This window comes from Xiphophorus maculatus, chromosome 17 (assembly GCF_002775205.1).
Source record: "Xiphophorus maculatus strain JP 163 A chromosome 17, X_maculatus-5.0-male, whole genome shotgun sequence".
Taxonomy (NCBI): Eukaryota; Metazoa; Chordata; class Actinopteri; order Cyprinodontiformes; family Poeciliidae; genus Xiphophorus; species Xiphophorus maculatus.
Genome location: NC_036459.1, coordinates 6,091,930 through 6,103,842, shown reverse-complemented (window position 1 = coordinate 6,103,842; position 11,913 = coordinate 6,091,930). Strand labels below are relative to the sequence as shown.

Below are 11,913 nucleotides of genomic sequence, written 5' to 3'. Positions count from 1 at the left end.
TGTCATTTCCTTCAGCGGTTCTTGCTGCAGCGCCACCAAAGGCGAGGAGGGGAACAGGTTTTAAAAATGGTTTGGTTTGTTAGACTCAATCCAGTATGAAAGCAAACCACAGCAGCTGAAAATGGAACAAATGTTTAAATTTTGGTTCTGGTTCTGGGGATGCAGAACCAGAATAACTGAGTGGTCTGGAAGGTTGATACAACAACAGCCAATCTTTAATGTATTTTGGTGCTAAGCCGTTCTTTACAGTTTAGTGTTCTTTTAAAGTCTATTCTCTGACATCAGGGATATTTTAGAACTGCTCTATCTTTCAGGTTTTATGTGACGATGCTTTACAACCTTAGAGTTTCCATTTGTTTTCAGGGATTTCAGGCGTCCATCTTTAGTTTCAGCAGCTGTAACCCGACACTCGGCCGGTTAAAGCAGAGTAAACCTCTCTTTTGTAGAGCAGTGAACCGACCGGATCATATGACTGGAGATGAAGTCATGGTGTGTGTCTGTGCGACGCGTGAATATGTGTGTTCAGCACATTGTCGGGTTGCGGCGCTCAGATGTTCCCTTCCACCACCTTGTCAAGTTTTCACATGTCGTCATGCTTCCCTTCACAGCTGAGTGTGAGCAGGTGCTGTCCAGCTGCTCTGATCCCCGGTGTTTAGAAACTACCGTCATCAGCTGTGACTCCCCTCCAACCGAAAGCTTCAGAACCAGGAGAGCTCAGCAAAAACACTAATTATGATAAATACAGACGCTGGGAGCAAGACAAAAAATGCAAAATAGTAAAAAAAAATAATGAAGCAAAGACCAACTAAACATGTGCCTCGATTATAGTAGGCAGGGCAGGATTTAGACGGATGTGGGTCCCCAGGCTGGAGCCAGTTTTGGTCCCATATCCACCATAAATATATTTCACACATGCAAATTACAATACATGAATAAGTGCACCAACACGTAATAAACGAATTAATGAAATGTTGGTTTCAAATGCCTGGCAGATGGCTTCAGGCTAAAGAATGTATTATCACTTCATAATCTTGGGTCTATGAGTTTCCTATGAGTTTGTTTGCAAAATATGCATTGGTAAAAAAAATTAAAATCTTAGGGTCCCTTAGGGCCACTTGGGGCCCTGTAGCCCCTTTTGAAAGTCTGGCCCAGATGTTGGACCCCAGTGAAATCAATTTGATTGGGGACACAAATAGAAACATTTGTTTCATTTCGGTTCGGTTTCACACTCCACTGAGTCAAATGAACCAAACTATTTGAGAAATCTATTCCCCTCCTTGCCTGTGAGGGCGCTGCACCAAGAATAACTCAAGGAAACGACACAAAAACTTCTGAAAACACTAAGAGCAACTTCCTTCTTTACAAAATGTAAACAAGAATGGAGTGGATTTTAGCCGTTGTAGGATTTCTCTTTTGTCTTTGATAAAAGATCACGGGTCATTTCTCATGTGCTAGCACAAGGCTAGCACATTTGTTTTGGTTGTATTTACCCAGAATACCCTGCGGTGCAGTCCGCTTCCTGCTGTTGGAGCAGTCTCCGGTTCGCTTGGTGTTCACATATGCATTCAAACCGCAAGAGTTATTTTTAACTGAACTGACACTGAGGTATGTAGGTGGACCAGAGTTCACTTTTTTTGTTTGATTAGCATTCAGATCTCCTCAAACGAATGGAACTTTCTAGACAAAAACTGAAGTTCTATTAAAGCGAACTAAATAGTTCTGGTGTGAACGCACCTTGTTACATGTTTGTCCTGTTACACCTGGCTTAAAACCAACACTGCATGTCAGAATTACAATATACTGACAGTCAAATACAGCAGTGGTAGCATGATGGTGTTGGGTTGCTTGCTTTAATTGACGGATCCATGAATTCTCCATCCAGCTGACATTAACCTTAACATTAATGTCACACCTCAATGTTATGACATTAAGGTCACAACTTACGTTTGTGACATTAAGATCAAGCTCACTGAGGTAATCCATAAGGAAATGATTCCAAATAATAAACAAAATGGAGGCAGCCTAGTCAAAGTCAGGACATAATTCTGATTTAAATTTTTAAATAGATCATTTGACACTGAAAACCCTCCAAGGTGGTTGAATTCAACAATTCTGCAAATGAATAGCGGACAAAAGATTTATTTCTCCAAACTATAAATTTGAAAATTAGTCGTAGATACTTCTACTTTTGTCCCACCGGAACGCTGTGAATTCAGTTTTGAGGAATGTTGTGGGTGCAGCCGCATGGCAGAAGCTCAGCCAGCTGTCGGACACTCGGAGTGACGAACGCTGGAAGACCAAATATAGAGCGGTCACCTTTCATCCCCGGACAAGGACGTGCTGAACATTCCCCTCGATCAGTCAGGCAGTTGATTCGACAAATATTTTGTTACACTCAGTGTAAACGCTTTTTAATTTTCACTTCCACAGAAATCTGACAAACATTTTATTCAAGGAAACATCCGCGCTTTGCTCAAATAACACAAAAAATCGTATGGGTGTTCGTAACCAAAATCTTTACACTATCAGCAAAGGAACAGTAAAAGACGGTGGTGGCAGCATTATACTGGATAATGTGGATGGAAGAAGGGTTTTATTTTTTTTTAGCACCACAGTGACTCTGAGCATCACATCAATACAAAATATGCATAAAGTCTCAGCTTTCTGTGCCACTACATCTTTTCTCATGTTAATTTTAGACTGTTAAATGCAAGAGGTTTAATTTATTGAGACTGGGCTGAATTATTAATCCATGTTAAAGCTCCAACATGCAGAGAAGTTCATCTCTTGGTTTGCAAAAACGAGATAAGGCTGCAGCTTCCCAGAATAAGCCTCAACTTCAGCTCAGAGTATTTCCAAACTGCAGGTTTGTCATCCAAAGCTTATATCAGAATATACAAAGCAGTTTCTGGATATCTGAAAGTGTACCAAGGCAGAAACTTCATTTAAAAATTATTTCCACATGTTTACAAAATTATATGCCCTTAAAAGATGTTTTAAAATCTTATCGTTTTACAAAAAAGTCACCTTTCTAAAATTAAATTACTCTATATTAATATTTTTCAAATTTACATAAATATTTATATAAAATATTACCTATATTTTGGGCGTTTTCACTCTTTAAAAGTGTAAAAAACTAAAAAAAATTATTTCAGTTATTATTAAGCCCAGAAATGGGCCAATGAAGGATCAAAAATAGCTGCGATGCATTATCCGGCATCCTCAAATAAAGTATTTGTCATTTTTGATTATTTATTTAATTTACAGTTTAAATGAACATGCAACATGTTGATATTAACAAAAGTTTTGAATTAAAAAAAGTAGTTGGAAGAAAAAAAATCTCAAAAATCAACTTGCTAAAGCATAAGCAATTAAGCATCAACTGACTGTTCATATACTGTAGATACATATGCAATGTATTTAAAAAATACACAAGACAATGTATACAAAAAATTTTGTCATGTATAAAACCTCAAAATCACTGCATATATTTGAATTATCTTTTTAGTTTTCACGCAGTTTTTCTAAATTTTTGAAGTTTTTTCTAATTCTATATATTTTAATATATAAAGGACTGAGAAATGGGCTTGACCTCCTGCATTACGGCTTCCTATCAGCGCCTCTGTTTGGAACCACAACAGCAGATTTTATACCTGACTCCATTATTTGATTGTTAAAACACAGAACCTGGGTCTCATTAATATTTTTCTATATAAATGTTGTTTTTGTGCTGGTTCTGACAGACTCGTGGGTCAGTTCTGATTGGGCTGATTTTCCATGTCAGATCTGGACTGTTTGACACCTGCAGGAAAATTACGTTGAGCACAAAGCGTCCCTCAGTGTTTTCCTCACCGGGAAGTCTATCCCTTCGGCTCCTGGCAGGAAAACTTTCCCCGGCGGGAGTCGTGCGGCTGTTTCTGCTGACACGCAGCCGCTACTGTAGCTCTCTCTCTGTGCTGTACAGTGTGTCTGCATTGCGTCGAATCCTCCCCCCACTCCCCTCCCTGTTTTCTCTCGCTCCCTCCTTTCCTGCTTCACTCACTCCTCTTTCCTCTCCTCATGAAATCCTGCAATATGCTTCCAAATTAACGGACACATATCGGGTCTCCGCAGCAGGATCCTCTGCTTCATTTTCCCTCCTCTTCCTCACCAGGTTTTTTTTTAAGTGGTTTTCTCTTGATGCAGCAAAGTCCGGTCCTTCCCGTCAGAATGTGAGCTTCGTCCAGCTCATTATTCCTCCTCTCCCTCCTCCTCCTCCTTGTTTTCCAGTATGATTTTAAGAAATAGTCAGTCGGGATTTTTGCTGCTGCATTCAGAGCCATCAAAAACCTCCTCCTCTTCCTCCTCTTCCTCCTCCTCCTCCTGCGGGCTGCACCGACTGGCGCTGAAAATCAACACCAAGAGGATACGGATGTTGACCAAGACAACATAGTCTATTAATATTTCAGAGACACTGTAAAGAGATATCTGCTGGTATTAAAGCCAGAGTTGAGGTGGGTGGCTGGAGAGAACGACCAGTTCCATCTGCTGCGCTCCAAACTCAGGTACGTCTCATCTCTGATGTCCATCACTCAGAGGAGATTTTATTGTTCTGTTTGTTGTGTGGATGTGTAAACGCTTGTTTGAGTGGGAAGCTGTTGGATGAGTGAGAACTGTGGGTGCAGAGAGAGGCATTGCAGCAGGGCTGCAAACTTGAATACTGATGTATGCGGTAAAATCCAGCAGATGCAGCACACGCTTTTGGAGGTGCTGCGTCCTTTCTGGACAGACGTTCGCGTTGAGAAATGTCTCCAGGCGAGTTTTAATGTCTCTTCTGAGGACATTGGGTGTTATTTACCACTCTGTTCCAGGTGTGAGACGAGGGACTGCTGAGGGAACGTTCAGTTCAGAGACGATGGCGATGATGAGGATGATGATGGTGATAGGGAGGGAGGCTCTGCGCATCTCCTGGCATCTGTAGGAGCCTCTCCACTTCAACCTGCCCCCACCACCTACGCGCCGCTTCCCCTTCCTGCCCATCATCCCCCAGGAAGGATGACTGTGGTGTCCACGGAAAACATGGACGACACCTCCACCCTGCCGGGCCACCCGCAGGACCCCTACCCGCTTGACGACGACCACAATGATCACGACTGCTGTGAGCGGGTGGTCATCAACATCTCTGGGCTGCGGTTTGAGACCCAACTTAAGACTCTCGCCCAGTTTCCTGACACGCTGCTCGGGAACCCCAAGAAGAGGATGCGCTACTTCGACCCCTTAAGAAACGAGTATTTCTTCGATCGGAATCGTCCGAGCTTCGACGCTATCTTGTATTATTACCAGTCTGGAGGTCGGTTGAGGAGGCCGGTCAATGTCCCACTGGACATGTTCTCAGAGGAGATAAAGTTTTATGAACTTGGCGCAGAAGCTATGGAGAAATTTAGGGAGGACGAGGGATTTATCCGGGAGGAGGAGCGGCCTTTGCCAGAGAAGGAGTTCCAGCGGCAGATTTGGCTCCTCTTTGAGCATCCGGAGAGTTCGGGGCCTGCCCGGGGGATCGCCATAGTCTCAGTGATGGTAATTCTTATTTCAATCGTCATATTTTGTTTGGAGACTTTACCGGAGCTAAAGGAGGATCCCAATGACCGCATTCACCAAGTGGGCAACACCACCATGTATTACAAGGCAAGCGTCCTGACAGATCCTTTCTTTGTGGTGGAGACACTCTGCATCATCTGGTTTTCATTTGAACTGATCGTTCGCTTCTTTGCTTGCCCCAGCAAAGCAGCATTCTTCAAAAACATGATGAACACTATTGATATTGTGGCTATAATCCCATACTTCATCACTCTTGGCACAGAGCTAGCTGACGACCAAGGCAGCAGGGAGGGGAGGGGAGGAGGGGAACAGGCCACATCTTTAGCCATTCTCAGGGTGATCCGTCTGGTGAGGGTATTCCGGATCTTTAAACTGTCCCGACACTCTAAAGGGCTCCAGATTCTGGGGCAAACTCTCAAGGCAAGCATGAGGGAGCTGGGGTTGCTCATTTTCTTCCTCTTCATTGGTGTGATTTTATTTTCCAGTGCCGTTTACTTTGCTGAAGCTGAGGAAAAGGAGTCATTTTTCACCAGCATCCCGGATGCCTTCTGGTGGGCTGTGGTGTCCATGACGACAGTGGGCTATGGGGACATGTACCCCGTGACCATCGGAGGTAAAATTGTTGGATCTCTTTGCGCCATCGCCGGTGTGTTGACCATCGCACTACCAGTACCGGTCATCGTGTCCAATTTCAACTACTTCTACCACCGGGAGACGGAGGGTGAGGAGCAAGCACAGCTGCTCAACATCAGCAACCAGAACTTGGCATCAGAAACCAACTCAAGCCGCCGCACTTCTTCTGTGGTCAGCAAGTCAGAGTACATGGAGATAGATGAGGACTTGAACAACAGCATTGATAACTTTAGGGAAGCAAACCTTAGGACTGCCAACTGCACCGCCCCCAGCCAGAACTGTGTGAACAGGGGGAAGCTGCTCACCGATGTGTAAGGCAGTGCCTGCACACTGCTGTAAATATTGTAGAAATATCTGGATGCTTTAAACTCAATAGGTGCATTTTATTCTCTTTTTTAAACATTATTCTTTCAAACGTATAAACAAACAAACACAGTGAGGCAATCTTGAGCAGATCTTGGCAAAAAGTTATGTTAAATATTCGTATCCATTCCAAAATATTTAACGTGTTTCACTGCCAGTTTTACATATCAAATTCAATTCTTTTGGACCAGAGACAGGATGCAGGTGTGTCTTTTATCCTGGACAAACCCCCAATAATCTGGTTCCTAGAGTAAAAAAATAAACTAAAAAAGACCCTGAATTTTCTACATTGTACAATCTATAGGGGTTGCTCCATCAATTTAAGATGCTTAATCTGTTTGATTCAAGAGCAAACTTTAGATACAAGAGATTTTTGTTAGGTATACCAGACAATATTCAATTAATTATGCTGCTTGAGATAAAAAAACAATATAATGTTTTCTAGTTGAACTTTAAAGTGTGTGGTGTAACATAAAATAAAATAGGTTACCCTGCTCATGTTAGTTCAATTATGAGATATGTTTCAGGTCAATTTTTGTCCCCTACAAACAAACATGAACGATGTCATGACCTGATTCCTGCACTACAGTTTATTAGACCTCTAGCTTCAGGATATCTTTTCAGGTACTCAAAGTCTTATTTTGAATTCCACTCAAACCCATGATCATTTTTAAAACCTGACCTCCAAGTTTAGTATTGAATTGTCAGGTTTTTCTTTTTTTGTTATGGGGTTATTCCACTACTTTTATATATACTGAACCCATATAAGTGAGAGTAAAAATTTGTCCCCAGATAAGTACTCTGAACATTGTACTATTATTAATTTATGGATATTTCATTGCCAACTTCAAACATTAAATGTTTTTCTTTTTGCCTCAGGACATAACAGGTGAGCTAGAGGTTCTAAATTTGTATCCCAGATAAGCCCCCAATTATTTTAAAACTAGGCCATGCAAGACAACAGTAAATTTATCATAATTCATAGATTTTTTTCATAAAATGAAAGGTGTTAGTCCAACATCTTAACAACCTCAGTCCATTTTGTCCAGAGACAAGAACTAGGTTTAAATGGGTAAAATTTGAATCCTGGACGAAACTTCAAATAATACTAATCTTAAATTCTTGGATTTAAACCACCACATGTACTTTATACAACTAAGGAGGTTACACTGCCAATTATTGACAGCTAGCTTTAATTCTTTTTGTCTGCAGGAATGTTTGGGGTGCTAGAAATCCTACTTTTGTATCCCTCACAAGCTGCCAAAGATTTTACAACCCAGCTCCAGGAGTTTGACATTTGGTGAATTTTCTAAATGTATCCCATTCATGGTCAGAGACCTACAGAAATAAATTATAGGGGTTATAGTTGTGGATGAAATGGTCTTGGTTTTATTAATTAAAAAACATGTCACCTATTACTTAATATTTGATCTTTAATATGTCAAATGTCACACTGCCAATCTCAGACATCCAGCTACTAAGTTTTGGCGCAGAAGCATGTCTAAGGTACAAAAAGTCCTGGTTTTGTATTGTGGAAACGACCCCAATAATATTAAAATCCCATCCGAAAAGCTTAGAAACTGTTTTAGAAAAATATAAAAATATATCTCAAGTTTAAGAAATGCAGAATAAAAAAAATTATGAACAAAAACTAATGATCCTGCCACCACTTTACATGCATTACTTATAAGCCACACCCTGACAGCCTTTCTGCCATGGTTTAAAACATGTATCTTATGGTAAAAATATAACATTACAAATAGATGCATGTTTTTAAAGACCAAGTTGATCTCTGGGAAATGTAGTATTCTTATTACATGCCCATTAACTAGAAAAGGGGTTTTTCAGTCTGTGTCGACTTAGTGTTCACTAATCAATTGCTTTTTATTCCTAAATGTGCAATACTAAATCGATGGAGTGCCTCATTAATAACATGCAAAGATCTGCTATAATTGGAGTATAACTTTAAACCTATTTACTACAACATTTCACTGCCATCTCCTTTTGTCTTAGTATGTATTAATTTAGAGCATTTTAAATGTTCCAGCTCTTAACAGCTGAGTAACACAAATCCAACATTTGTGAAAAGAATTCTGGTTTATTCAGATTATTAAAGCACTTTATACTGACTTAAAACACATTAAAACATTTAGGAAATTCATATTAAATATTAATAATAAGTGTTTTAAACTGAATACATAAAACAAGAAAGATGAGGACTTAATTGGAGGACAAACAACAAAACTGGACAAAACATTTTTGGTGAAAAGGGACAGCTGCCTGGTTTGGTGCAACAGACTCAACTTTGTGGATGACAGCCCATCTGAGATTCACAAGAACAACTTTCTCCACGACGGTTGGATTACAGTTACAAACGTTTGGGCTTTCTGCAGCACATCCAGGAAAAATTGAGAAAAACATTACATGGCGAATTTTTCAGGCACTTTAAGAGAAGCAAACAGGAAGTTTGTGGAGCCTTTGTGGAGGGACGATCTGCACCGATGCTGCTGCAGGTCAGCTGAAGGTTCCCTGTTTGATGCCATGCAACGCTCCTTTATATAAATGCATGTGGAGACTCTTCTCTTTTGTATCAGCATGCACACAACGTTACCTCATTTTCTTTTTGTTGTTGTCTTCTTCAGCCCTCATCCTCTCCTCCTGGATTATGTTTTGTTTTCACCAGAAGTGCTCTGGCTGTTTATCGTCAAAGTTGTTTCAGAGCATTTCCGTCTTGAATGTTTAAGGAGAACAGCAACATTTCTTTCTTCGGAGATCACGGCATGTCAAAATACTTCAGCATTATGGCCTAAACAGCTATGATATAGCTACGTATACTCAATGCATGACGTCAGTATTAAATTGCTTGCAGTTTTCGGATGGAGCGCGGGAAAACGGAGGGGAGACGACGATTCCCGTTAAGTTATTCCGTGGAAAAATGCATGACGGAGGAAACTGTTAGAAGGAACTAATGTGCTTAAAACAGAAGAAATCTTAAAAAACAATTACTTTTGAAGTTTTTTCCTCCTTTTTGTATTTCCTTAAAGCTTTGACAATTGAGTGCATGGGAACATTTAATTTAATTTGTGAGCCCATTTTTCTGTTATTTTGAAGAAGAAAAAGTATAATATTGAACAAAGCTCGTAGAGTATATATCTAAAAATCAGTTTCCAGTGCCTTGAAGCCCGTCTCGTTATAGAATTGACTAAAGTGCCTCCTGTTATAAGAGCTTACGACGTGCAGCTTAACCTCTCCTGCTATAAAGATGCACTGATCCCACATATCTGCCACTGAAGGGACAGTTTACTCCATATTATCGGGCCAAATAAAACCCCTTTCCTATCCTACTCGATGACACAAAGCTGCAGCAGTTAGCTGGTAATGTTAGCAACCAAAAGACAACCTCATTTGGTCAAATTCAGGTCAAACACGTTTATGTGAACTGTATAAACAGAAACATTTAGACTAAACTACTTGTTTCAGATCAAGGATTATCAACATTAAAGCATTAGAGTTTTTCTTAGGTTTATTTTATTTAAACTCAGATGTTTACATACACTAAGATGTCTTTAAAGTATTTGGAAAAGCCCAGATGATGATGTCAGAACTTTGTAAGCTTTTGAAAGGTTTAAATTAATAATGTGGACATATTTTAAAGTCACTCCTCAAACATGTTGGTTCCTTGCATGTCATCATAGAAAGAAGACAACCAACCAGCGAAAAAGTCAACAAGTAAATAGTGAATTTGAAAGTTCTTCATTGGTCTGTTCAAACAATTGCCAGTATAAACACCATGAGAACGTTCAGGTGTCTTGTTGTTCTGGAAGGAGACGGGTTCTGCGTCATTATCCATAGTGATTCAAGTTCTTTACTAGCATTGGCTGATAAGTCACTTAGTGAGGAAGAAGCCACTGCAGTTTGCAAATGCACTTTTTTAGAGACGTCCCTGGACTTGATGGAACTAAAATTACAGTCCATCGTCCAAAGTGGAGGAAGAAGGAAGAAGGAAAAAGCCTACAAGCTCAAAAACACCACCCAACTACTAACTATGGTAGTGGATCCATTGTGTTATGCAGGTATTTTGCTTCAAGAAGGACTGGTGCACTTTGCAAGATAGATGGCATTACTTTATCTGGTCTTCCAAAATGGACAATGACACACCAACCCTGTTTAGTTGGCTTTAATCAAACTCTAGTTTGTTTGTCTAGAAAGTCCAGTTTGTTGAACTCTGATGCAGACCAAAACAGCGACCTCTGGAGTGTTGTGAATGCTACAAGAGATTCACAAGAGATAGTGCAAGACTTTCTGGGTAAATACAACCAAAACTATTGCGTGTGTCTAGTGCTAGTGGGAGAAATGACTTGCGGTTTTTTACCAAAGACAAAACAGAAATCTTACAATCACTAAAATCTGATGCCACTCGATTTTTGTTGACATTTTATGAAGAAGGAAGCTGATGTTTTTTCCTTCAGTAGTTCTTTTTTTTTTTTTAAGGTTTGGTCTGTTTGGCACCATGCAGTGTGAAAGTGAACCGTAGCAACTGAAAATGCAACAAATGTTGCAATTTTGGTCCCAAATCGAACCAAAACTACCAGACTGTCAGGTGTGAAAACAAGGTTAGCATACCACCACATTACTACAATGTGGCTTCAGGTCAATAAAGTTAATGTTTTGGAGCTTCCAATACAAATCTGTGATCTCAGTTGCATAAAAAGTATGTGGGCATATATGGAAAGGCGAGTCCAATCTAGTTACACCAGTACTGTCAGGAGGAATGGGCCAGAACTTTAGCAAACTATTGTGGGAAGATTGTGGAACGTTTGACCCAAGTCAGATAGCTTAAAAGATGACTTTACCAAATACTGAGAAATGTCTGATGTAAATGTCTGAATTTTAAAAAAAATGGTAATTCTAATTGAGCTAAAGCAGGACTAGTTTAGTCTGACTTAATCTCAGAAAGTAATAAGATGGCAACGCATGTTGTCATACAGTGTATAGAAACATCTGGGTTTAACTTTATATGCAGGCGATTAGTCTGGGAATCTCTTATTTCCATGCTGTTATTCCAGGACAGCGAGTAAAAGTTTCCACACGATCAGTAAGAGTCCAGATTACTGAACACCAACAGGCATTGCTTGAATCTGCTGCTCGGGGGGTTTAGGGTGGGCTATGTAACAACAGATTTAATTAGCCAACTCATTAAGCGCCTGTTCCGACGTCTTTGTGTCGTTGTTGAGCCTGAATCAAAATAATGCACAAATTTCCCCTCTGGATGAACTGTTGTAGACAATTTATCTGCTGATTTATTGGTTACTGAGGCAAGTGACCCATTTAGAGATAAGT

General features: G+C 40.2%; 1 protein-coding gene across 1 annotated transcript; it reads left to right on the top strand.

Annotated features, from left to right (window-relative positions):
* Nucleotides 1–3,472: 3,472 nt before the first annotated feature.
* Nucleotides 3,473–10,950, top strand: LOC102234059 (potassium voltage-gated channel subfamily A member 1-like). Its single transcript, XM_005813835.3, has 2 exons — nt 3,473–4,544; nt 4,851–10,950. Exon 2 carries the CDS (start codon nt 5,035–5,037, stop codon nt 6,523–6,525), a length of 1,491 nt encoding a protein of 496 aa, XP_005813892.1. The 5' UTR covers nt 3,473–4,544; nt 4,851–5,034; the 3' UTR covers nt 6,526–10,950.
* The last annotated feature ends 963 nt before the right edge of the window (nt 10,951–11,913 follow it).

Excerpts from the sequence above, each read along its gene's own strand:
- LOC102234059 (XM_005813835.3), top strand. The coding sequence starts at position 5,035 with ATGACTGTGGTGTCCACGGAAAACATGGACGACACCTCCACCCTGCCG.